This window comes from Tetrao urogallus, assembly GCF_951394365.1.
Source record: "Tetrao urogallus genome assembly, chromosome: 8".
Classification (NCBI taxonomy): domain Eukaryota; kingdom Metazoa; phylum Chordata; class Aves; order Galliformes; family Phasianidae; genus Tetrao; species Tetrao urogallus.
Genome location: NC_136821.1, coordinates 25,929,656 through 25,955,639, shown reverse-complemented (window position 1 = coordinate 25,955,639; position 25,984 = coordinate 25,929,656). Strand labels below are relative to the sequence as shown.

Here is a 25,984-nt window from a genome sequence, read left to right as displayed (position 1 = left end):
GTTCTGACTTGAAGACATGTTCCTGTTTGCAGGATGTTGACCCAGGACAGTCTCCACAAGACCCCGTGGGACGTCCCATCATGCACCAGTCTGGAATTAAGCACACCACTGGTGAAGCGGTTTACATTGATGACATTCGTCCAGTGGATGGAGAACTTTCATTGGCTGTGGTCACTAGCATTAAAGCCCATGCAAAGATTAAGTAAGTAAGAAGGAAAGTATATCCATATAAGAAAGATAAGCCTGTGCAAAGATTGAGTAAGAGGAAAAGTATATCCATGTAAGTATGTTAAGCACATTCTCTCTTCCCATTATATGATTTGTCTATATAATGAGGTATGCAATTACGCATAAGTAAGGATGTCCTTACTATGTGCTTCAAGTATTGTCAGATAAGGGCAGAAGAGTTCATGCTAATGCATTCATCCCTTTTAGTACAGAAAATGTAGGAAGTAAAATTTTTTAGATTTTGAATGTACTGGAACTAAAATTTAAAGAGGTGTTTTTGTACTGCATGCACAGCTGCTCATGCTTTGTTTTGTTTTTCTCAATATGTGAATCAACACTTCCAGTTTCTTCTCTGTCTGAAGATAATCTCATATGTAAGAGTATGAGACCTATGGAATAGATTTCTGTCCTGAAAATAATGGAATTAGTTTACACTAAAAATATTTGTACTATGTACTGTACTCATTTATGTGCATGCTCTACTTTCCAGATCAATTGACATTTCAGAAGCCCTTCAGGTGCCAGGAGTGATCAATGTGGTTACAGCAAAAGATGTTCCAGGGAAAAATGGCAATGATGAAGAGGAAGCATTTGCAAAAGACAAGGTATTTCTTGCTCTTAGAGGAGTGCCTGGATGTTTTGCTTCAGTCATATGAAAAATAAAAAATAAGGGCAGTTTTTCATATGCTGAAACATAGAGTATATGCACAGCCAATGTGACTATATAGAATGTCCAAGGTCCCGAGCTGTCTCCATCACAAATGATACTGCAGGCTGGCATTTGCAGTGGGACAGGTGTAATTCCTAGTGTGTTATCCCTCTCTTTCCTTTTTATCTGGATTTCCTTCCTCTCTGAGAAGGAAAGCAGTCTGCCCTATATCAGGTTTTACTTGATACAGTATCTGGCCACTTCAGGATGGCCATAGGGAAAATGTCCGTGATCACTGACAGCAGCAGAGGTGTTGCGGATGATGAAGGATGCCAATGGTATTTCTCATCTAATGAAGTTAAGTCTGCAGTGGAATAGCATTATTAGAGGAACAGAACTTAAATAATGGCACTGGTGCATAACCTTTTCCCACAGAACACTCTTTGTAGAGAGTTGTAACTGTTCCTGTGTTTTTCCATTGGATAATGTATGATGGTGCGTTGCAGGTCATTTGTGTTGGACAGATAATCTGTGCCGTGGTTGCAGAGACATTGACCCAGGCGAAGTGAGGAGCTAAAAAGGTGGAGATAGTGCATGAAGATCTGCAGCCGGTCCTCACCATTAAGGTAACAATGCATCTCCTCTTCCTTGTCTGACAGAACGCTTAAGTCACCTTGTTCACTATTCACCTCCTTGTGCAGGTCTTTGTCAGGCTTTGGACTTGTTCAAAATAGTTTTTAAAATATTCAGAAAATGTTAAGGGAAAATTTCTTTGCTTGTGGGAGCCATATTTCTGGCAGGAGTAGGCCAGTATAGAATTAAATTAGAGAGTTTGCTTTGCAGAAGTTCTGGAGTCACACATCCTACACCCATGTTCTGATAATCAGGACTGGCTCATCTTCAGTAGAAAGGAATCTGACTCTGAAATATTTTCAATGACTCTGAGTGCCATTAACAGTCAGTAGGTATTTCTAATGTAGGGGAAGGACAGAATGGTATGAACTGTGAAAAATAAAAACACAAGCTCTCTACTGGTGGAATGGGAACAGTTGTCCTGCTCTTTCTAATACTCAGCTGCAACCATCTGTCAATCTGAATAAAGGATCGTATTGATAATTGAAGATTTTACCATATAAAAATAATCTGAGTGAATTAACATGTTCTTTTTTTCTTGCTGCAGGATGCAATAAAGCATAATTCATACATTACTAAAGAAAGGAAACTAGAAAAAGGAGACATTGAGAAAGGATTTAAGTCTGCTGATAAAATCATAGAAGGTAGTTTGTGTGTGCGGTGCATCAGGAGAGGGAGGGGAGTTGTGCTGTTCAGAATCTATCACCAGCTGGTGCTTGAACTCAGATTTTTGCTATGGCTCCAGAATTTAATGAGAACAACACGGTTGTTAATTTTTTTCCCCCTTCACCAATAATCAAGATGAAATGAAGATTAACTAAGCCCTGTTAGCGATTTTTCCCTGTGCTTTGCCATTCCTTTGAATGCAAGGGTATTCTTATGCCTTCCTGATTTGCTGTAACTTAAGCACTACTACACTGTTCTTATTTCTGTGAATATACAACACTGACTATTCTCTACCTCTTTGCAACATTCTTCTACAGACTTCAAGATGTTTTCCTGCACTTCTTGTGGCTGAGCCTCCTCAGTTCTGTCAATCTCTCTATACATAAAGTTTATGACCTCTGTGATTATTTTTTTTTCTGCTCTCCTGTGGACTTTTCCCAGCTGTTCCCTATCACTTCATGTCATCCGCTCGAGGAATCAGTTCTGATTCCTACTGCTGCTGCATAAATGTGTTTTAAGCATAACTAATCAGATCTAAGGATGGCATAAAGTAAAGGTCACAACACAAATCTGAAAGAATTGGCTTTTATGTTGTGATGTACTGACAGATTTCTCTCCCTGAAAGGAAAATTGTGCAAAAAGAATGTGTTGGGCAGAAATGGGTAGGAAAAGTGAAACAGGATAAGGGCATATACTGATGGAGAGAGAATAAAAAAGAAAGGAAAAGAGAACTTCTTCTCTCACAGAGTGATTTAGAAGATAATATATTAGAATGCTATTGTAACAGACCAGATGTAACCTCCTAAGGAAGAAAAAGCATTAGATAGTAAATAGAATCTGATCTTATACCAGAGAAATAAATAAATACAGCTAGATGGGGTGATTGAGCATCTTTCTTCTAAATAAACATATATTTCCAGAAGTGTAAACACGAGATATAAAGAAATGAGAAATAACTGATTATATTTTCTTTCTGTAACAGAACTTTTTTTTCTGACATATATATTTATGCAAATATAAATTCCCTCCCAGTTCACTTGAAACCATGCTTAGATTTTTCCTATAATAATACACATACCAGGTGAATTGCATATGGGAGGACAGGAACATTTCTACCTGGAAACAAATAGTGTACTTGTTATTCCAAGAATGGAAGATAAAGAAATGGATGTGTATGTATCAACTCAGCATGCAACAGATGTACAGGTAAAATAAACCTGTTTACCTGTTTCTTACCTTCCTAAATTATTTTGAAACGTAAACAATAAGACCTAGAGTTCCTTTCATTCTCCTGTGCTTCTCTTGAAACTCCTTTATGCTGTTCCCAATTCAGATTAATTGATTTGAATATACTTTTTAATAAAAATAAGAGGCTAATGATGAAGCTGAACAAAGACAAAAATGAGCAGATTGTTATGGGGATAGATAATGTGTACATAAGCTTGTTAGCTTCTAATACATAGTGAGCCATGGAAAATAGGTAGTTGTAATGTATTTTGATATGTGATAATTCTCAGTAAAATCACGGATTTTACTTTTGCAGAAATTAGTGGCTTCAGCTTTAAACCTTCAGTCCAACAAGATTATGTGTCACACAAAACGTGTTGGTGGAGCTTTTGGTGGGAAGATAACTAAGCCTTCGTTCTTTGCTGTAATTGCAGCAGTGGCAGCCAACAAGTAAGTTGATCTAACTAAATAAAATGAATGATTTAACTGAATCAGATTAGAAATTATGAGACTGAAATAGAAAGAAACTTTGAACCTGAACCCTGTTTGTGGTGTTGGCTTGAAGACATGATCTTGCTTATCTTCCATATCAGTAAATCCTGGATAGAAGCTTGAAAATTATCTTGAATTCTGACAATAGAATTCACTTACTGTCCATCTGACAGTGGAAAAAAAGCCTTCATGCAGTTTTTCCTAGGGTTCATCTGCACAAATCCCAACAAACCAGGCCTTTCTCAGGTATAGTGGATTGAATCTCCATTCTATGTATTTAGTGAAAATGTTTTTCATCCTGAAATCCTTGTTAGGATTTCTTAGGTGTGCTCAAGTCAGCCCTTTGTGCCGCAGGTTTTCACTACTCAAGTGTCCTTGCCATGTCATGTGTGCATTTCTTGTATCTCCCAGTTTAAAACACTAAGGGAAAGTCACTGGAAAGCTCTTTTTCTCTGCCTTGTCTCTGTAGCAGAAAATCTACATTTTATCTGCTGAATTAGCAGTATTAGTATCAGCAGGCATGGTCAGTAAAATGATGGTCAATAAGAAACTAAAACATAGAATGGATTGTTTTACAGCTGCCGCTAGGAGTTTGGCCATATAAATATAATGTCTTTTCAATCTTCACAGATAAACTGTAATTAAAGATGACTTACGTTTACTTTAGGACCGGGCGCCCAGTCCGCTTTGCCCTTGAAAGAGACATGGACATGTTAATCACTGGTGGACGTCACCCTTTCTTTGGAAAATATAAAGTGAGTGACAGCAAAGGTTATGTTTCTCAGTTGTTTCAGCTGGGATAAGTTAGCATCTTTTTATTGACTGGCAAAAGGCAGCAAGAAACAAACTCCACCTCTTCTGAAATACTAACCCAGCACCAACCTTGCCCCAGTCCTAAAAATATCCTGACTAATACTATGAATAAAAACAACGGCTATCCTCCTAATCCTACAGTCCATACAATATCCATTATTAAGCAAAACTATCCATCCCTTTTCATTCAAAACACTGCTAACATCAGCTCTACCACATCCTCATTTGAAAAATACTTAGATCAGAATTGAATGCAAGCCACTTCTGAGAAATGAAGGCAGCTCTTCAACTCAATGGAAAGTTCAACTACTAGGAAAACTCTTCCTTTTGACTTTTTTTTAAATCCTTAACATTAAGAATAATTGAGTAAATGAAACCAGCACTGAAGCCATCTAGGCAGCTGCTGTTACCAAGTGCAAAGCCCTTCTTTTAGTTATTGGTGTATGATTTGAGGACACTAAAACCCTCCAGGACAGGGCTTATGAATCATATGGTTTGGGCAACGAAGGTCCAAGGAGTTTCTTTCCTACTGATTCTTAGATGAGCTATAGAGCTTAGCTAAGAAGAGGGGGGTGTATTTTTCATTTTCTTTATTTCTGAGAGAGATGAGGTGTTATTTTTCATTTTGCTGAAGATATTGCTTTCAAAGATGGTATTGGTTATGTTTATGCTAGGTTTAGAACTGACTTGGGAAAAGAAAAGATTTCTTTTTTTTTTTTTTTTTTTTTTTTTTTTTGGTTAGATCTTGTATTAACCATGGGAGAAAAATGGAACTGAGACTGAGATGTTAATAGCATACGTATTTCATACTTTTCTAGGTATCTATTACCTAATTATAATAGAAACTAGGATAAAAAAATATGTGTAGAGGGGTAGGATTTGGGGAAAAGGGGTCAAGCACTTGGTTTCCTGACATAACTTTGATGCATGGACTTTCTAATGTACTTCAGGAAGCAAGATGAGGGCTAGTCCTAATGAGGAAATAGGTGCTGTAGCAAAAATTGATCATCTCTCCTTTTGACTTATAATTAGCTTTGCTGAAAGAAAAAAGTGCCTCAGTATTTCTAAGACCAGAATTTGGATTAGGATTTGAATAAAATTTGTGATTTCTTGTATTTCCATGAAAGCCTTGAAGTACTAAGATAGCTCTCTTAGAAAAGCAGCATTTGGCTTATGTTTTATTTAACTTCAGTTACCTTTTAATGAGAATCGCCATTATAGGTTTAGACTTGTATTAGGAAACCCATATATACCCTTTGGGAAGCAAAAGCAAGAGGACTGTGGCTTCTTCTGAATCTTATGTAGGTATTTAAGCTATGATGAGTACTGGGTCATGCCTTATATTTGATGTGCGTTTCAAACTTCTGATTATCAAGTCACCCATCAATAATCACTTATGCCATGTGAGACTAGAATAATTATCAATATGGATGGGATGTGTGCTTTAGATGTAATTTTGAAGCAAACATTGTTTGCTTAAGAGTTAAGACTATTTTTGCAATTGTGACAGTTGGGATTCACAAAGAAATTGATGAGAGGAATGTTACTTACAAAATAGGTCCCAAGCTTTGTTGAGGTGATGTTGAAAGGGTTCATGGTTCATTTCCACAGGGATCATTCCCAACCAGAGATCTCTGAGATTATGGTTACTGCTAGAGGGGCTGAAATAGATGTAGAGAGCTTATTTTCTCCTTAAATCATTTATGAGTCTCAAAGTTAGTGCTAGTAGCAAAAGCTTGTGTTTACTTCAGTTTTAGACATTGGTTACCTCTAAGTGTCCCATGTAAGGTGTTAGAAGCAGGGCTAAACCATAAGGAAAAGAGATAACTGAGAGCTCATTTTTGTGCTGAATCTTAAATGGAGCTCAGTACTTAGGTATGGCCTTAGAGCAGAAGATTAATCATATTGACTCTGGTGCAGTTACTCAGTAACAATCTTGAAGCTAAAACAAATATTGTGATTTATGACCAATATTCTGTTTTTGGATAAAAAAGGAGGAATAATTATACTTCTCACTGAATTTTCAATAACTTACACAGACACAGAGTTCATACTTTATTTTGATGTAGCTGCAACTTCCCTGTTTTTTCCTAAAATTGGGATAATGGGAACAAATTAGAAGGAGTAAGAATGTTGACCTTGATCTCTCAAATCCTAAATCTAACACTCACCCTACCTTTTGTTTTACCTGATTGGAAGAACTGCCCAAACTGCATGAAACTAAACTATGTTAAGCAAACAGGACTTGCCACATTGATCCCATCTCTTATCTTACCCTTGCAGCTAAGCAGAATTTAACCAGCAACAGCATTCGTTTTCCTATTCTTAATTCCTGGTGGAGCTGCATCACTTTCCATCAGTTAAGAATTTGATCTCTAGTTATTTTAAAGCTTTCTGTAATTTTTCCCATTTAAATATTACAAGATAAACTAAATATAGAACCTATTATTTTTTAGAGAAGAAACCAAAACTAAAATTAAATTTAATATATGTTTCTGAACATCTGATATGCCAGATATATGCACTATTTGCTCACTTTATTTTATTGTTTAGGCAATGAAATAATCAGAATGGAAGATGATTACAAAAGAAATTCTTCAGGAAATAGAATAAGCAGAATCATAATTAGGTTTGTTTTTTTTAGTGATCTTGTCATCTTCCTTCTAGTGTCTCTTCAAATGGAAAACAGGGGTGAACAGTTTTTTCAGATTCTGCATGAATAAGGAATGGTCAGTGGCTAGTTGGGAGAATAGTTTTGTGGGAAACTGAGGCATTCTGATAATTTATAGCTTTTATGTGCTATTTTGGTCTTGGTTTGAGTATTTGGATCCAAATACGTACCATCCTATAAACAGAAATCCACAAAGGTTTTTTTTTCCAATTCAGTGGAAAGTAATCCCATTGCATTCTGTATTCTCAAGCTGTATTTGTTAAGTGGTTAGCTTATTTCTAAAGAGAAGTTTGAAATGCATCAGAGGAAAGACCACTAATGTATTGGTTGCAATATTACAGGTTGGATTCATGAAGGATGGTAGAATAATGGCCGCAGATTTTCAATGCTATATAAATGGTGGCTGTACAAAAGATGAATCTGAGTTGGTAAGCCCTTCTTCACTGATACTACATGCACAGGCTAAACTGGTCACAAAAGAAAATAACAGCTTCTTGTTCAAATTTATTTCTCTTAAGAATATGCCTGTTCTTGCTAAGTGCAACTCTTGCCTGCATAAAGTAGAAATGCAGTCATTAAGGCAGTGCAGTAGTTCTTGGCAGATGATATTAGACATTGAAAATTTAGATTTCAGAAAATTTGGGACATAAAAAATCAGATCTGTTGAATGAGGACAGAGATGCAAGAAGTTTTATTAGGTACCCAATTATCATGAAATTATTCATTGATTTTCCCCAAATTGAAAATCTGCGTTTTTCCCCCCAGTGATGCTTTTCATGCTATTCTAATTCCTATGACTTAAATGCAGTTTATATACATCAGTGTAAAAACAGCAGAGAACAGTACACCGAAGTATAATACTGTTCCACCTTAAAGCAATTGCATCTTATTGGTCTCTTGAGAGTCTCACCATTTTCTTTAAGGGAAATGGAACCGTTTAAATCTCTATAATTTCTTATTACAGGTGATTGAATACATTGTGCTGAAAGTGGACAATGCATATAATATCCCTAATCTCCGAGTCAGGGGCCATGCCTGCAAGACTAATTTGCCTTCTAATACTGCCTTTCGAGGATTTGGGTTTCCTCAGGCAGGTCTGTTTGTGGAGACCTGTATTGTGGCTGTGGCAACCAAGACTGGACTACCACATGAGAAGGTATAACAACTAAGACTGCCAAATAAAATATGGAATAAAAAGAATTCTAGGACCTTGACTTTTGGAAGTTCCTCATTCTTAAGTCAGTTCTTATAGGGCCAGATCTACCAACTTTACCTGAATGGTACATTATCCAAGACCTTTTCTTCCATGGAACAATACTTGATGTAGTAGAGGTAACAGTGGATAAAGCTGGCCCAGGATCTATTGGAAAATATTTGATGATTGCTATTAGTATGTCCTGCTTCAATCAAAATGGTATAATCTCTTGCATTCTGTGACTAGTTTCTTACCAATTTGTGTACATTCAGCTGTCACCTAAATCTCAGCTTGTCAGAACTTCATTCTATCATCTACCACCAGTCTAGTTAGCTGGATCACGTCAGCTAAGTCTCTGGGTTGTGTGGCCACTTCTCTCTTCTCCCCCCTGAAGAAGCTGTTTCTCAACATTTTTCTCCTGTCTGTGAGATTTAGCCTTTCCTTATACATTGCCCAGCCTGCTGCAACCTTTTCCTTCTTCACATGCACTTGTGTAACAAAACTGTGGTTCATAAATAACTTTCCTTTCCTAACATGCTAACCATCATGTCTTTTCCTTATTTTTTTGAATCTCTTTCCTGTCCCATTTGCTTTATGTGCTTTTTCATGTTCCAGGAGAGGATTCAGGCGTAGCTTTGAAGACCAAACTGCTTTTTAACCTTAACTTCTGCTTTCGCTTATCCAACTGCTTATCTCCCAGCCCACACTTGTTCCACACTTTTGATTTCCTCATGTCAACTTAAAGCAGCTCTAGACAAGGCATAATGGTTTTCTTATGTAGCAGTGATTTCCTTCACATGGCATGCCATTATGTATTGTGTAACATGTCATTACATTATAAAGCCACATTTATTTTCAGCATTTATAAATTTGCTTGCTATTTAGGTGAGGGAAATAAACATGTACAAAGGAGTTAACCCAACAGCCTTCAAAGAAGAATTTGACGCAGAGAATCTGTGGAAATGTTGGAAAGAATGTTTGGTTAAGTCTGACTACCACAGCCGGAACGCAAAGGTGGAAGAGTTTAACAGGAAGAATTACTGGAAAAAGAAAGGCATTGCCATCATTCCCATGAAATTTTCTGTTGGATTTAATGCAACCTATTTTCATCAGGTAACTGTTTCAAAATGGTGCTTTTGTTGTCTGAAGTCTCTATTTTTCTCCATAGGAGAAGTGTAGTCTCGATAGGCAGGCATTTTACTGATAAAAAGATCAGTAAAAGGCATAAATAACAATTACAGTTCACCCAACCATTCAAAGTAAAGGTCAGGCGTTGTGCTGATTGAGGGTCTAGATTTAAGTCATAGAGAATAGGTTTATTATTTGCTGCGATCTCTGGCACTGAGACTGACTGACATTAGCAAAATGTTACCTGATTGCAAATGTCACAAGTTGACACCAAAGAGATGACGTGACCATTATTTCTCAATGTAAAACTAATAACATGCAAAAAACCCCAAGCTTTGGAGACACTGTATTTCACAATACCTCGCAGGCTCTGCTGTTTGCTCTCTAACTGCTGGGAGCTGTTTGCATGCTGCAGAATGCAATTTTGCAGAATTTTTCTTTTCTATCCAATTATTCCTTCGTAAGAGGGAGTGGCTTGTGTGATTTTTTTCATCACAACTCCTTTGAAAGTTCTTTGTTTCTGTGGATCTGAGGCTTCACATACAACTAGAGCCTATAGAGTATATTTATGTTCTCAGTTTCACAAGAAAACAGATACGATTTTCTGTAATATAAACCAATTACTGTGATCCCTACAGAACTCTTGTTAGTAACTGCTAGCTCATTTAGAACCACCCTGCTCTTGAGTGGTGAAGTTTATTGTCAGACTACTGGAGAATTTATCCTTGTTCTTGGTAATATACTGATTCTTGTGAAATAAATCTTTCTTTGCCTTGTTCTCCTTCTTATGCACCTTCTTGTTTCAGTACAGTAAGAGAATTACTGCATTTCCATATCTTCTCTTTAGGCTGGTGCTCTTGTCCATATCTACTTAGATGGGTCTGTACTAGTCACTCATGGTGGCATTGAACTTGGACAAGGAATTCACACTAAGATGTTACAGGTGAGTAAGAGTTACCATCTGAGAGTAAATGCAACAAGATAACTGAGCCAAAAAGATGAGTGACACTCAGATGTGCAACAAATTTTGTTTCAGTAAGAAAGCTAGGTTTAACTTTGGGTTGTTGCTTCAGAGTTACTGGTGAAAACAAATCTCAGGGAAAATATAAGCTATAATCAACATAATCTTTCAAGGTGAGGATAGTAGCTGAACATCTTTGTGATATTCCTCACTGATACCAGGACGGCTAAGGCACAGAGAGAACATGCACAAAAGATTCAGCAGTTTTTTTTGCAGAAGGAGCTAAACTGCTGAGAAATTGTAACTTTGCAACTGACGGCAGCATCTGTCCACTGTTATGCATTCAGGTGCAAACAGTGATGCACAAAACCATGTGCTAAATAGTTACTTTTGGAGCGAAAATGAGTCCATTCCTTCAAAATGAGTTGAATGATATTGAAATGTTAGAATGCTGAAAAACACTGAAGTGTGAAAACAAACTAAGAAAGCTGTTTGAAACGAGATAGAAAGGAAAATATAAAAAGAAGATTTGAAAATCCATGAGGATTAATGATTTATTGTTAAATCTTGGTTGAAATATGTATATATAAATATGTAAAACCAAAACCTGATTAAATAGAGCAATTAATTAATGGCAAAATATATGATATTGCATTGTATTATTTTATCCTATCTTCTAGTATCTGAATTAATTAATAAATTAGTTGTATTACAGAATAATTGCTAAGGCAGACTTCAGCATTGTCCTCCTTACAGCATCACTTGGAATTAGGTCATTTCTCAGTGCGTGTATATAGAGAGACATGAATGACAGTGCCTTATTTTCCCTAATTTGAGACTGTCTCTTCAAGTAGGACTGGATATCCTTTTATTTAATTTTATTACAGATTGCCAGCCGTGAACTGAGGATACCACTGTCATATATACACTTCTGTGAAACAAGCTCAACAACCGTACCTAATGGCAAATACACAGCGGGATCAGTTGGGACAGAAATCAATGCAAGAGCAGTACAGGTTAGACTTACTACTATTTTTTTCCCATGATCATCCATTCTGTTAAATAATGAATTCACTTTGACAATTCATAATTTCATCTTTATTTTTGAGCAGCTTTCAAAAAGCATCAGTTCTTTTATCTCAAAGCTTCTGTTGCTAGTTTAATTTATGTGCACAGTTTAGAGTAAGGCAAATCATAGAACACTGTTAAAAAGAATAGCTTTAAAGCTTTACTGTATCGGATATACAAACTTCAGTTTTTCTCAGGTTTAATCTAGAGAAAATTATGGATTTTCAATTTATTCTGAACATGTGAACAAAAATTAAAGGAAAATTTATTGTAAGATACACATTAGGCACTTTTAAAATAGTGCCTAAATTAATTTAAATTTAAACTTAAATTTAAATTAATCACTCTTATCCACTTAGATACTTTGGGATCAATTCTTCTTTCATTTATTTCAGAAGAAATCATTCACACTGGTAGATCCAGTGAATCAAGACAGAAGGGGAATCAGATTTTCTGTCTTCTATTTGTTTATGGTTTCAACAGCTGCCTAGTGTGTGAACAAGTGCTGCTTTGTAGCTGGCTGTTAGCAGAGGAAAGAAATTGTTACTAAATGAAGAGAAATCTGAACTACAGAATGAATTTGCTAATCCAAATCAGTCTTTCTTTGAGCAACTATCAAGTGAGAATAAAAACAGAACATGTTGAAGGAGCATTTAACAAACCAACTTCACCAGGAAAATACTTGTATTTCTTTGAAAACACCAGATAGATTTGGCTTTCTGGTGCTTAACTTCTTCTCTAGGATGCTTGTCAAATCCTTTGGAAGCGTCCGGACCCTATCCGAAGAAAGAATCCTGAAGGCAAATGGGAAGACTGGGTAAGTGTCTCTCCTTGTTTCTTGCTATTAAATTATGATGAAACCATGGATCCAGTGTGACACCCGCCATTGTTCTGGAGGGAGAAAGGAGCCTCTCTGCAAAGTAAACTGGAAGAGAGAGAATAAACTGTAGAATAGCAAGTGGTGTAACACAATGCCCTAGTAAACCTGGCCAGCTTTAGATTGTCTTTTGCAATATGTCCCTTCCTAAAGACCTGTTCAGGACACTAGGAAATGTAAAGCTTTTATTTAGACTTCCATTTTTTTTAAATGATTTTTTAAAGTTTCATTTTTTTCTTTAAATTTGATAAAGAATATCAGAAAGATTTTTAAAATTTTCTCGCTAGTAATAAGTATGCCTTTTGCAGATCAGTGAAGCTCACAAGAAGAGCATCAGCCTTTCAGCTACTGGCTATTTCAAGTAAGGAAAGCTGTTAGTCTTTTAATCTCTTGTCATCAGAGATGCATTTTGGCGATATGTTACAGACAGGATAAAACTGTCCCCACTCAGCCTTCTCAAGGCCATATCAGATGCAGCGCACAAATCATGAGGGAGTTGCCTGGGTCAAACTGCACTGTTTACGCAACAGGAAGTCATCTTTTCAACCTTGGCTAGCTAGGCAAGGATATAAAAGATTTGAAGGTAGGTGCACAGGGTCTTCTCCAAGGCCAACTGCAGTAGAAAACAGGAAACCTACAAGGATTTGACTTGATAACCATCATGACTGCAACGTTCTTAGTCTCCCAAAGTATTCAATGCAACAAATATTTATCAGTGTACGATACCCCAGATTGTCTTTGACTATGAGGTTCCTATGAAAATAGGTCATTTAGGGAGTTTGCTTCTCATGTTAAGTGGTTCCCATAGTGATCTCAACAAGCATTATTCATGAGAATGAGGATAGTGGAAGGAGGGTGTCTTGATCAAATTCATATTATCTGAGGGATGTTTTTGTTTCCTCTAGAGGTTATGTGACAAACATGAACTGGGAAACAAAGAAAGGCCATGCATTCCAGTATTTTCTCTATGGAGCTGCCTGTTCTGAAGTAGAAATTGACTGCCTTACAGGAGCACACAAGGTAATGGTCACTATCATTACATTCACATGACTTTTTTTTCCTCTTGCTCTTTTGACTCAGAATAGAGAAACAGCATGACAATAAATGGCTACAGAATCCTTTATAATTTGTTCATCCTATTCTTTGATAAAATCTGTTGTTGAAAGAAGAATAAGGAAGTATATGAGAACAGCACAAAATAAGAAAGATCTAATGTTTCCATTATCTGTGATGGCTTTGAAATTCAATTAGACCCTGTGGACATCTTCCTACTGCTTTTCAGTAGCACAAGTCTAAATCATTAGTTGCAGCCCATTTTTAAAGGAGCTACATTAAAACAGGAAAAGTCACTATCACATAACGTGACTTGTTGCAGTGAGGATTTAGTCCATGGACAGCTTTCAGCAGTTTGGTGTGGAGCCGCAGTCCAATGTCTTCATCTGTACTGGGGAATCACATTTGTCTGCAGTAACTCATCTGTGTAGTACCCCAAGTGAAACTAGACACCAAAGTCACTGGAATCTCTGAACCTGGTCAAACTACACAAGCTAGGATTTAGAAGCAGAAGCCACTGGTCTTCATGTAAGAAAGCCCAGTAAGCATTCTTCTCTGTGCCCTTCTCTACATAAGGAACTTCCTCACAGGTGTCAGTGCTTCCACACTCATGGCAAAGCATGGAAAATGGCTAAATGTCACTTCAAGCAATTAAGTTTCTATCAGAGAGCAAGCGACAGATTTGTTCTTGAATTCATCATCTTATTCATTATCTTGTTATGCACTGGATGTGCACATTACATTGCAAGTTTCAGGTGGTCATAAAAAATGAATCATAGGGATGAGCTCTCTATCAGCATAGCCTGTCTCAAGTAGTTCTCATGTTTCAGAGTAAATTTGTAATATCACCTGTCATTACATATCTATGATGAGTGAGAATATATATTACTTAGCATCCCTTTGTTGTTGTCTATTTTAAATATAAGTTTATAACACCTTTTATTTGTTTAACAGAACATTAGGACAGACATTGTGATGGATGCCTCTTTTAGCATAAATCCAGCTATAGATATAGGACAGGTATGTACTTTTACAGTTCTGCTTTTTATCAAATATTAGTGCACATCCCTCTTTATATCTAAAAGATTGCTACTGCTGGTTATCTTAATGTCCACCAAAGCCTAAGACATGCTATGCTTTAGTGATCAAGGAGGCTGGACTAAATAGATGTACTGCTTGTTTTTATTTGCAGGTATAAAAAATACTACGTTAAGTTTTCCATATCTTATTTTTTCTTATATTTGAGAAGTGTTAAGATAAGGAGAACCGTCAGACCTCATTTGGAAATGTGTTGTAGGATTTGCACCCTGAACCAACTTGTGACTTTTTCCTGATCAGTTTACTGTGCCCTGGAATTATTGACAGAGGGCTAAATCTCAGCCACCTGCAGGGTACTGCTGACTTCAGCTTCATGGAAGAAGTTGTGGACATGGAACAGACCTTTCTTGAAAGGTCCCGTATCCATAGCCTTATGGATTCAACTATCTACACCTGCAAATAAACTGAATAACAAAATATAAACTGAATAATAAAAGCAGTGGCACTAATAGTTTATAAATAAGAAAGTAGTGGTGAACTCAGAAATGTAAAAAAAAATAGTTGTCATTTCTTTGCAGAATCAAAGAAAACACTCCTAAGAATCTGATTTAAATTTAAAAATCCTTTCATATCCTGTTTGTTTATCCTATTACAGGCTCATCCTTATATATGTGTTCTTTGTCTAAATGGTTACTCTCATTCTGCACACTCAAGGATTATCAAATAAATCTAATAATTCTTTCCTACCAGTTCAATGCTATGTTCATCTTGCACCAGTGTTTATTTATATCAAGTACTGTGATGGCCCAGAGGTTTTCTCAGTGGCTGTTCTCTCCTACTTTAGGTTGGCTTTCTTTGTAGCTTTCCCTTCATATCCAATTTATCTGCTGTTTGTGTCTGACAGATTGTTTCTCTATAATGAATTCCTTAGCTATCCACAAATCTTTATAAGAAAATAACAGACTGGGCAGACTATTTATGTCATAGACCCTGAGCAAATATCTCCTCATGGCATTCCTGTGAACAATAAGCTTTAAGTCAACAGATTTCACTCAACTCAGTTTTGCCAAAGCAAATCAGAGGTAACTGCACTAGTCACAGTGAATTTAGTCAGGAATAAGGAAGAGAAGAACTTGAGCCAATGAAAATATTTGTGTAAGTCAGATGAGGACAGGTTGGTCCTATTTCAGTCTACATTGGCTAACCTCTAATTTTGGAAGGAAAGAATCCAGTTTATGTGTAATCTCAGAAGGTCTAATTCTGTGTATGTTTTTGTCTTTTTAAAATGCCTGAATGAGTTGTAGGTGTTTAACTTTTTTTTCTTCATTCAGATTGAAGGGGCCTTCATTCAGGGGGTTGGTCTTTACACATTAGAAGAAATCTACTTTTCCCCAGAAGGAGAGCAGCTCACTCTTAGCCCGGATACATACAAGATCCCTGCGGTTTGTGACATTCCTGAACAATTCCATGTCTATTTACTGCCAAATTCATGCAACTCAATTGCTATCTATTCTTCCAAGGTAGGTATACCAAACCTTGTTTGCAAGCAAACGAGACGATTCTGCTGCAAAACCTTCAGTGGCTGTATAGTATGGTAGATGCTTTTTTTCCTTGAAGTAATTCCACTTTCAGATTCGGTGCTTAAAGATTATCTAAATGATGAAGCGCTGTTGTTCTGAGCTTTTTTATTTATTTTCCTCCTATGATTTTTTGATATTACAGTAGCACTTAGACACACTAATCAAAATTGAAACCCTTTTTTGTGCCTTGTTGTTGTGCAATGCATTGAAAGCAAAAGAATCCATCCTGAAGAATTTAAAGTGCCTAACAGGAGAAAGGATGGAAGAAGGAAATACTGTGATCCTTTTTAAAAGTGGAGAAGTCATGAGATGAGAGGTTAAATGACTTTCTAGAATCGTATGGGAAATCTCATAGATATGGGAATATAGCCTAGTTCTTCCATTAGGCATTGCAGAGCACCAGCCTTTGTGTTTTAAGGGAATATTATCCTCTGAGGAAGCATCCAGTTTGTAGCCTCAAAACAAAAGCACTTAAAATAAAAGGGAAAACTGGAGGAGGGCTCTGGCTTCTGAAAGACAGGAGTGCCCACTGTTACAGCCTTGAATGTAGAGCAGATATGACAAAGGAATAGGAATTTCCAGAGGAAAGTCCACTCCAGATGCTTATATTCTTACCTGGTATAAATGGGTAAACAAACTGTTCCACATGAAGAAAACATAAAGACAAAGAACACAATATCAGGCGTAGATGGCACAGACTTTATCTGTGCAGGAGGAAGCTAAAGGGGTCTTTATTCCTCAGTATGACCACTTGAATATAGAACAAGTAGTTTATGTGAGCAGTAGTAAGTTATTTCATGGCTTTATAATGTGACAACTGAAGTCACACCATAAAGCTTTTTTGATAGTGTGGCTGTCCTGTAAATTTTAAAATGGTCCTCACCAGCCAAATCCTGGACCTCGATGTTTTTCTAAACTGCAAGTTCTCAGAGGTATGAGTAAAGCTGCTGCATGTGTATATGCTGGACTTGACCAAATACAAAGCTAGTGCAAGTCACTGTAGTTTGGATAACTACAGCGAATATACAATGATTCAACTCTGCTGTTAGTTTTTAAGCCCATCTCTCCAGTTGTCTCTCTCCTCTACCAGGGCGTGGGTGAGGCTGGATTCTTCCTGGGCAGTTCAGTGTTTTTTGCAATACGTGATGCAGTGGCTGCTGCACGGAAAGAAAGAGGACTACCCCTGGACTTCACTCTGAACAGCCCCTTGACCGTTGAGCGGATTCGTATGGCCTGTGATGATATCTTTACTAAGATGGTAACAGTATTTTCATTCCTTTCATGAGCTAGCTACCTCCTCAGTACTCCTCTCTAACCTGGATAGACATAGTGCACATAGTCTGATCAGTGCCAGATCAGTGCCTGACTAGTGCTCTATCCTTAGCAGAGTTATGCATTTTATTTCATCAGTGACACTTTTCTCAGCTGTAATATGAATGGTTGGCCAGAGTTAGCAACACTCCAGAACTCTGAAGTATCTGTCCCTTTTCTGCAGAAGTGAAAACTCCAATGTAATTAATTTAAGGGCCCTTTAAAATACTTCTGAGATTACTGTCTGAGTATCACTTTATTTATTTAGTATCACTTGATTTGCATCTCTATGAGGAAATATGACTATGTCTAAACACAGAGTAGGTGTGCTTCACCACTAGTTCAAAGTTCCCAATCTATGCTAGTTCCACACTAAGCCTTGTATCCCAGTTTCCTACCTTTCTTCCTTAAAAAACAGGAAGACAGAAATATGGGCTGATATGCATTCAGGTCTTGTAAAAACATGGAGTTAGAATATAGACTAATTGCACAAGAACACTCCCAAATACAACATTTGAGTTCTAGGTATGGTTTCATGCAAGCAACACCAGTGACACTGGCATGCACAGAATCTGAGGGTGCAGATTTAAAGTGTTCACTGCAGAGGCCTAAACTGTCTAGGTCCCTGTTACATCATATAAGCTCATTTTCTGTGTCGTGATCTGGTAAGTATTCCTGAGACCTATTTTCTGCCTATCTCAGGTACTATAATTTCTTGTAGATTTGATGTCTAGGTTTGAGAACTATAGAGCTTCCCAGTCTGCAACTGCAACATAAATCCAGCTCTGGCTGTTTTTGACATAATCTTATCTTCTAATATTTTCTCTAATAGAGCAGGCAACCAAAAGGTTTGATTGTGTACTTCTATCAAAAATTTCCCTAGTCACTGAAATTATTTGGATAGCCATCTATGCTCTCTGCTTTCTTTCCTGAGTAGAACCTTTAATCCACTCTTCTTGCATCTTGCCCTTCTCTCACTAGGAGTTGGCAGAACAGAGCAATAGCTGTTGGTGTGCTTCTTTCTGTGAGACTGAGGCAGGAGCCAACTTAAAACCCCATCTGTCCAAGCCAATGATGATCACACAAAAAAAATTATTCACAAAGGAGAAAAGGGAAATGACCACATTGTTTTCTGACTTAATACTTTTAGGCCACTTCAGCAGGTTTTCCAGGGGTTGTGTAATACGTTGTCACTTGCCCCAAATTTCTGTTTATTTGTAAGTTGAAGGAAAAAAAAAAAAAGAATAAAAAAAAATGAAAGGAATAAAGCATGGGAACAATCATGAGAATAAGGTTTTGCAGCCATTATCATCAGTCTGTGTCCTGTCAGAAAGTGAACTAGACGAATATCTTGCAGACAGGGAAGTAGAGAAATAGCAGACCAGACTGTGCCAAGATACTTTAATTTAGCATTCAACTTAAATTACTACCCTGTTGAGAACAAGAGCTGCTGTGTTTTGACCCAAGTTATTTTTAATTTATATTTTTAATATCTGAGGAGCCAAAAGTTGTTAGTCTGTGCAGAACATCAGGGACACATTTCTGGTATAAAATCTAAACAGGACTGCTTTCAGGTCTTCTCTGGGTATCTGCAAATCTTCTGGCATTCCAGAAATCACACACCATTTCCAATACAGTTTTCAAGTTAAAAAAAGAGGTACCACACACTAAGACAACATTTCAATGGTGGAAGCCTAATCAAAAGCCCCACAAAGCTGGGTTTGAATAACTGTGTTCTAACATAGGCTGCAGATTTCTCTATGAAAAGGGACAGAAGTTGGCTTAGGCAAACCTGCAGGCTGCTATCTCTTTCAATGGCAGCCAGCTGGAGACATTCTGACCTCATCCTGACCAGAGGTTGGAACTGTAAATTCCACATCCATTCACTTCTGCTTCCTTCTGCGCACAATACACAGTGATCAAGTGTTTTGCATTGATAAAATTTCTCCTATTTATAGAAATCATAACCACAATCAAGAACCTTTGTCCTCTAGGTGTTGTGCATACACTTGTTAACTACTTAGAGTTTAAATGAAGGTGACCGTTCTATCTTGTCATCAGGAGTTGACATTCCATCTCTGCCCTCTGAAATTTAGGATTTCCTTGCAGACTTCATGGCCTCTAGGACTTAATGCAGTTCCATTAAACCATGTTGTACAACTGAACTTCATATATCAGTTCCTCCTATGAATAACCTGAAACTTTCAGGCAATGAGCTCACCTGTGTTATAGAGAGATGTCCTTAATTAACTGTTCACAGTTGACTAGAGGCAAGTTGGTTGATTTCACAAATCTTTATTATGTGAAAAAGGTTCATGCAATGACATTGAAATGGATAAAAATGAACACGCATTTGTGAACTACATAAGGTTTTCTTTCCACTTAGCAAAATCATGTTTTCTTTACATTCTTTCAGATTCCGAAGGATAAACCTGGAACCTATAAGCCGTGGGCCATTGATATATCTTAAGTGTGGAATAACCAGGTGGTACTTTCAGGAACTTACTGACTGAAAGAAAGTATTCCTGCAAGAAAGAAGTATAACAGTAATACATACACACACATGTAGTTGTACAACAAGGTATAAGTATCAGCCCTAATGTGCTGCCAACTAAGACACCTCTCATTCAGAAAAATGTATTTCTTTATGAACTGAGTTGTTCTCCGTGCTATAGTGGAATAATTCTGGAGTTACTCTGTAAACTTTGAAGAATTTGCATGCAGTTTTGAAAGTATCTGCAATAAATCAGAGTTAGATACTGTACAAGATAGTGACAGACGTACACCAATAATGTAGCAGAACCAAGATTCTAAGAGTACATACTACCAAATATTTTCCAGACAATGATATTTACCATGGTAAATAAGTAATAGTCCAGTGTAATTTTCTATTTCCTGACAACCCATCTCACGTCTACTCCATACCCATTAGACCTCTCTAAACCACTGTTGACTTTGACCTCTCAGAGCTGAAATAAAACCACTGTTATTTGCCACGCTGTCAGCGTTCACTCCACCTCTCCTTTGCCTTATCCAGTTTTGCTCCCTCTTTCCAGTGAAAAGGTGAAGTAGGTCCCAGCCAATGCATTCGTCTGTAGGTGAACTGAGAGCGTGAGGTACAGGAGATGTTCTATTTCAGATAAAAGGACTGAACTCTTACTAATTCTGAAATATTTGGTTTTGAAATGGGGTCACTCCTTGCACTGATAAGTAGATACTGAGTAGCAGACGTGCAGCAGGTGACTGAGCTGAAAAATATGGAGGAGCAGGGCTAACAATGGCAATAGAGCAGTTTGTCATCAAAACCAGGTGTGTCAGCTCCATGTTTGACTCAGCTGTGCCAAACATGCTAGAAAGGAGGTTTTAAAGTGATGTAGTGACAGCTATATGAACCTTGATGGAGTACGTCCTCAGGAGGATAGGAGACTGAAAAGCAAGTTTAAAGGTGCTTCAGAGAAAACAAAGAAAATGGCTGGGCTAAATTGAGTCAGTACAGATATCCATACAAATGAATATTCAGTTTTCACCTTTCATAGTTCAGATAATGAAAGTAATAGTAGGAACACGTTTAACATTGTCATTGTTTACTAAAACACTTGCAGAAACTCAACAAGTTTTATTTTATATCTTGCTGTCAGTTACATAAACACGTCTAAGCTTATTTCATTTATTTTAATGGTGAGTCTGCGGGTTTAAATTAGTTAATATAGAAGAGAGAATGATCTGCACAGAGCATCAAATAAATCATTTTATCTACGTCTGTAGCAGCACAAGAAGATTATATGCCTTTACAAATAAATTAATATTCCAGATAATTAGAAACTTGATAGCTTATTTTGGTGAATTTTTCATTTTAATTTTTTTTCCTTTTATCTTCCCCTGGATAAATTGTCAGGCACTACAGCTCAGCTGGCAATATACTTTGCAGTCTGAGACTTTTATTAATTCCTGCAGTCAGTTCCTTAATATGTCTGTGTTCTTTTCCTTAAAATGAGATTTCCACAGTTGCGATTTATCTTTTTGGCTTTTAGTTGTGATTTAGACAAATGTTATCATTTTAGAATGAGTATCAAAGCAACCCCTGCCTTGGGTTTAATATGAATGAAAAGTACTTGCAAAACTCTATGTCTGAATGTGATCTTGCTTGGGGTATTTTGGATGATGTATTTTCTAGATTGCATGGGTTGTTAACTGGAGTTTTCTTATATAAGTCTTCAATAAAAGCATACTTGTAGGGCACTGTCCTGCTATTTGTGATGCTGATCTACAACCGGTACTGTTTGGAGGAGAAAAACAAACAACAGCAATGAATACAATGTGAGAAATGAAATCTGGCTCCTACAGACAGTAAGAATGGCCAGTGTTTGGTCGTAAAATTCAAAGTAAGTGATTTAGCAAGCCTTGTGTTTTCCCATCACTGTGGTTTAACCCAGCAGCAGCTCAGCACCACATGGTCACTCATTCCACACTCCCAGTGGAATGGGGAAGAGAAATGGGAAAAAAAAATGACAAAGTAGAACATGTGGATTGAGAACTGTTTTCTAAGGTAGAAAAGGAAAAAAAAAGGAAAATAAAGTAATGATATATATTTATGCACAATGCAGTTGCACACCACTCACCAACAGCTGCCCAGCCAGTCCCCGAGCAGCGACTGCTCCCCTCGTCAATATAAAGCTTTTTTCCATGATGTCATATGGTATGGAATATCCCTTTGTCCAGCTTAGGTCAACTGTCCCCTCCCAGCTCCTTTTCCCCTTCAGCCCCCTCACTGGCGAGACAATATGGAAAGTTGAAACATCCTTGGCTCTGCGCAGCCACTGCTCAGCTACAACTAAAACCTTCGTGTTATCAGATTTGTTTTTCTCCCAGAGCAGAAACAAAGCACCACACCAGACACTATGAAGTGAAACAATAACTCTGTCCCAGCTGAAACCAGGACACCCATTAATCTGCTGTGGTAATGAATTTCGTAGTAACAAATGAACTCGGGGGATTTGGTAGTCCTCTTATCCTAAATCTGTAAAGTAGAGTTGTCTCAATTCCAAAGTACAAGACATACTTGAAAGATACTATTTGCAGAGTATTCGCTCAGGCTGTGTGACAGAAGTCTTGTCTCCATGAGCACCAAGAAGCCCTGGGGCACAAGGGAAGGCAGGGGAACCCCAATAACCCAGCTAGAGAAAGCAGCCCCTCAGCTTTTACCCAGACTCGTGCTGGGGCTGTCACAAAGGGGCCATCACCTCCGTGGGCCATGGGGACACTCAGCAGAAGAGGGTGTCCAGAGCACTGTCTAGACTGGGGAGGTGGTGTGTAACTTATGGGATGGAGGGAAAAAATCAATTGGGGTCTACTGTAATTACTGTGATTAGGTGAGAAACCAAAGGCAGGAAAAGGGACAGGTTGTTATTTTTTAGGGAGGAACAAGCATAGGAAGAGTGACAAATAGGAAATCCAGGCTGATTGTTAGCACACTTGTCTGGTTGTACCTGTGTCTGATCAGCATAGTCTGTCCTATCTAATTAAACTCCATGTCTGACCATTTTTCTGGGTAAAGGACTCCGTTCTGCATACCTGTGCGTGCATAAGTGCCAGAAACTGGGCTCTGACCAACAGGAGAGCACATGGCACCCAAAACTGGAGCAAGAGAGGGTATGTATATCAATGTGATCTCTAGCAAATACCAGGATGTGCTGACCAGCTGACTGAGTATGACTCAGTATGTGGCTGTATGGGTTGCTGTGTGTGGGGAGGGCTGGGTGCCAGCAACTGGTGTGAGGTTTCAGGCCTTGGGCTCATACCTGCAGATGCCACCACAGGGGTAGATCTGGAATGGATGAACCAAATGTCTAAGGCTAGCTACCAGAGGGGTCCGTACTGTATACCTTCAGTACACTTGCCCTGTAGAATGAACAAAACATTGAATTTGTTTCTTTCAAGTTTTACCCTCCTTTTTACACATGTGGGAGTGTAAATAAGTGAATGCCAGGTTGGATGACAGCACAATGCCTTTAGTATAGGTAAACACAGTGGAGGGAAAGCACCCTCTGAATTCAAGATAATCAGCTGTGTAAAGCAGCAGGATCAAGCACAAGTTAACCAGTTGTGCTTGGTGAAAGAATATCATAGATTAAAATTATTCTTTTTCAGGCTTTAAGTGTACTCTCTTGTAAAATATATAATTCTTAAGCTATTCGCTAACAAATTCATATATGCTTTCTTAAACATGTATTCCAGAATAAGGCTTTCAGAGGACCAGCCTCCACTGAAAAATAACATATTTGGTGTACTCCTCAGATAGAGAGCAGCAGATGCAGCTCACTTTACTGTCCTTTGGTGCTGTCAGACGGGCATCTCCTGGCATTCTTTTGAATATTTACAGTTTTTACTGGGCCAAACAAGCCATAAAATTCACAGCCAAGGAAATGGTTTGTTGGAGTTAAAAAAATAAAATAAAAGAATAAAAAAAAGGTTGGGAGCTATGGTTGTGCAGGTGATCCCATTTTCTCTTTGTTTGCACACCTGATAACAGCTCAAGAGTTTTAGCCAAAGGAACATTATGCTTTACACCTGGTGGAAGTTTGGCAGCTGTGTGAGCTCTGGGTTAATAAGTAGTTTGCCCTTTTGGGGAGTAAGGAACTCAGCAGCAATTGCCTCTCCTGTCCTCTGCCAGCACGTTGTGTGTTGTTAGCTAGTCTTGCAGATGCGTCCATCTAAGCGTTGATGTTTAGATGACTTTTAGACTCATACAACCGTACTGGTTCTGTTTATGCTGTCTTCTAATGGAAGTACTGCTCTACAGCCTGCAGACAGGATGAGTGCTATTGCTACAACTGCTGGTAAAAGAAGCTGTGTGTTATCTGAAGGAAGAGAAGGCCTGTGCTCCTGGAACTCAGGAACGTGATTCTACACCAGATGTAAGTAGTTTTTAACCCATAAGTTTGTTTGTCTGTAAGCAGAATACATGGAGCCTTTATAACTAAGTTTGGAGGAAAAGAAATTGCAATTCTGATACAAATTTAGGAACTAATAGTTTTAAGCTCTTAATAATCAGAGGGTTGTGGGTAGCAGTGCAGTGTCTGGTTGGAGGCCTGCAGCTAGCAGTGATCCCCAGAGGTCGATGCTGGGTCTGGTCTTGTTGAACATTTTCATTGGTGACCTAGATGAAGGGATAGAGTCCATACCAAGCAAGTTTGCTGATGATACAAAGCTGGGAGCCTGGCCAGCATGTAGAGGTAGAGAGAGGTGATCTCTGCCTTCTATTGTGGTGAGGCCACATGTGGAATACTTTGTCCAGTTTGGGCTCCCAGCTTCAAAAAGACAGGAATCTCCCTAGAAGGAGTCTAGCAGAGGGCCACAGAGATAAATAAGGGCCTGGAGCATCTCCCATGTGAGGGAAGGCTGGGTGCTGTGAGGGACCTGTGACCGTTCAGTCTGGAGAAGAGATGGCTGAGGGGGGATCTCGTAACTGTTATGTGGGTGGACTTCTTTTGGTGGTGTGCTGCAGTAGAACAAAGCGTAATAGGTAGAAAATGGAGCACAGAAAGTTTCATGCTGGCATGAGGAGGAACTTTACTGTCAGCATGGTGGAGCACTGGAACAGGCTGCCCAGAGAGGTTGTGGAGTCTCTTTCTCTCGAGATACTCAGGACCTGTGTGGACACACCTGCCTGTGTGACCTGCATAGGGAACCTGTTTAAGAGCGGGGTTGGACTCCATCTCTAGAGGTCTCTTCCAACCTCTGTGATTCTGTGGGTGGGAAGAAAGGTAGTCGGTAGTACGGACTGATGCTTTCCCTTTCCAAAGCCATGTTTCTGCGCAACAGAGCAGTCCTAGGGAAGGTGTCGGTCTGGGCCATCTTCCTTAACTGCTATACTGTTATGGCTTCACGATCCAACCCATCTGCTGTTGCTTATTTAACTCAGAAAGCACCAAAGCAAATAACATTTTTCTAGCGGCCTCGGGAACAGGCTGCACGCTGTTGCCGCTACGTTTGTGCGACGCAGCCGCCGCCATGCCGCCAACCACAAGCCGCGGCGTTTCGGGCTCGATGGGAAAGAGGCGTTTATCAACCGGCCGGATGGGGCTCTCGCCACTGGCTGACGCCCGGCTGCGTTTCGCGGCACTGCTGCAGGGGCCGCTGCAGCGCAGTCGGGGCGGCGATGCCCGCGCTCACACCGCGCCGCCAGGGGCGCTGCCGCCCGCGGACCGTTCCACGCGCAGCGCCGCGCGGGGGGAGGCGGCAGGGGTTGCCGCGTGTGACGCCGTCGAGGGGCGCGCGGGCGCGTTCGCCCCCCGGGGGTCCTCGAGCGGACGGCCCCGCGGACGGGTGGGGGGCGCGGCCGGGTGCCGGGGGTCTGCAGCGCCGGGGCTGCCGCGGGCGGGCGGTCCCGTGGAG

General features: G+C 38.9%; 1 protein-coding gene across 1 annotated transcript in view; it reads left to right on the top strand.

Moving 5' to 3' along the window:
• Window positions 1-20,060, top strand: part of LOC306949203 (aldehyde oxidase 2-like) — a gene marked incomplete at both ends in the record, with an annotated part of 39,389 nt that extends 19,329 nt beyond the window's left edge. Inside the window, 20 exon segments of the mRNA XM_079538985.1 lie at window positions 33-202; window positions 719-833; window positions 1,384-1,443; window positions 1,447-1,503; window positions 2,058-2,154; window positions 3,258-3,382; window positions 3,720-3,853; window positions 4,563-4,650; window positions 7,721-7,807; window positions 8,344-8,535; window positions 9,460-9,687; window positions 10,550-10,645; window positions 11,551-11,679; window positions 12,474-12,548; window positions 12,917-12,969; window positions 13,514-13,628; window positions 14,616-14,681; window positions 16,031-16,219; window positions 17,370-17,537; window positions 20,007-20,060. Of these exon segments, the coding sequence (XP_079395111.1) occupies window positions 33-202; window positions 719-833; window positions 1,384-1,443; window positions 1,447-1,503; window positions 2,058-2,154; window positions 3,258-3,382; window positions 3,720-3,853; window positions 4,563-4,650; window positions 7,721-7,807; window positions 8,344-8,535; window positions 9,460-9,687; window positions 10,550-10,645; window positions 11,551-11,679; window positions 12,474-12,548; window positions 12,917-12,969; window positions 13,514-13,628; window positions 14,616-14,681; window positions 16,031-16,219; window positions 17,370-17,537; window positions 20,007-20,060 (2,298 nt within the window).
• Between the last annotated feature and the right edge of the window lie 5,924 nt (window positions 20,061-25,984).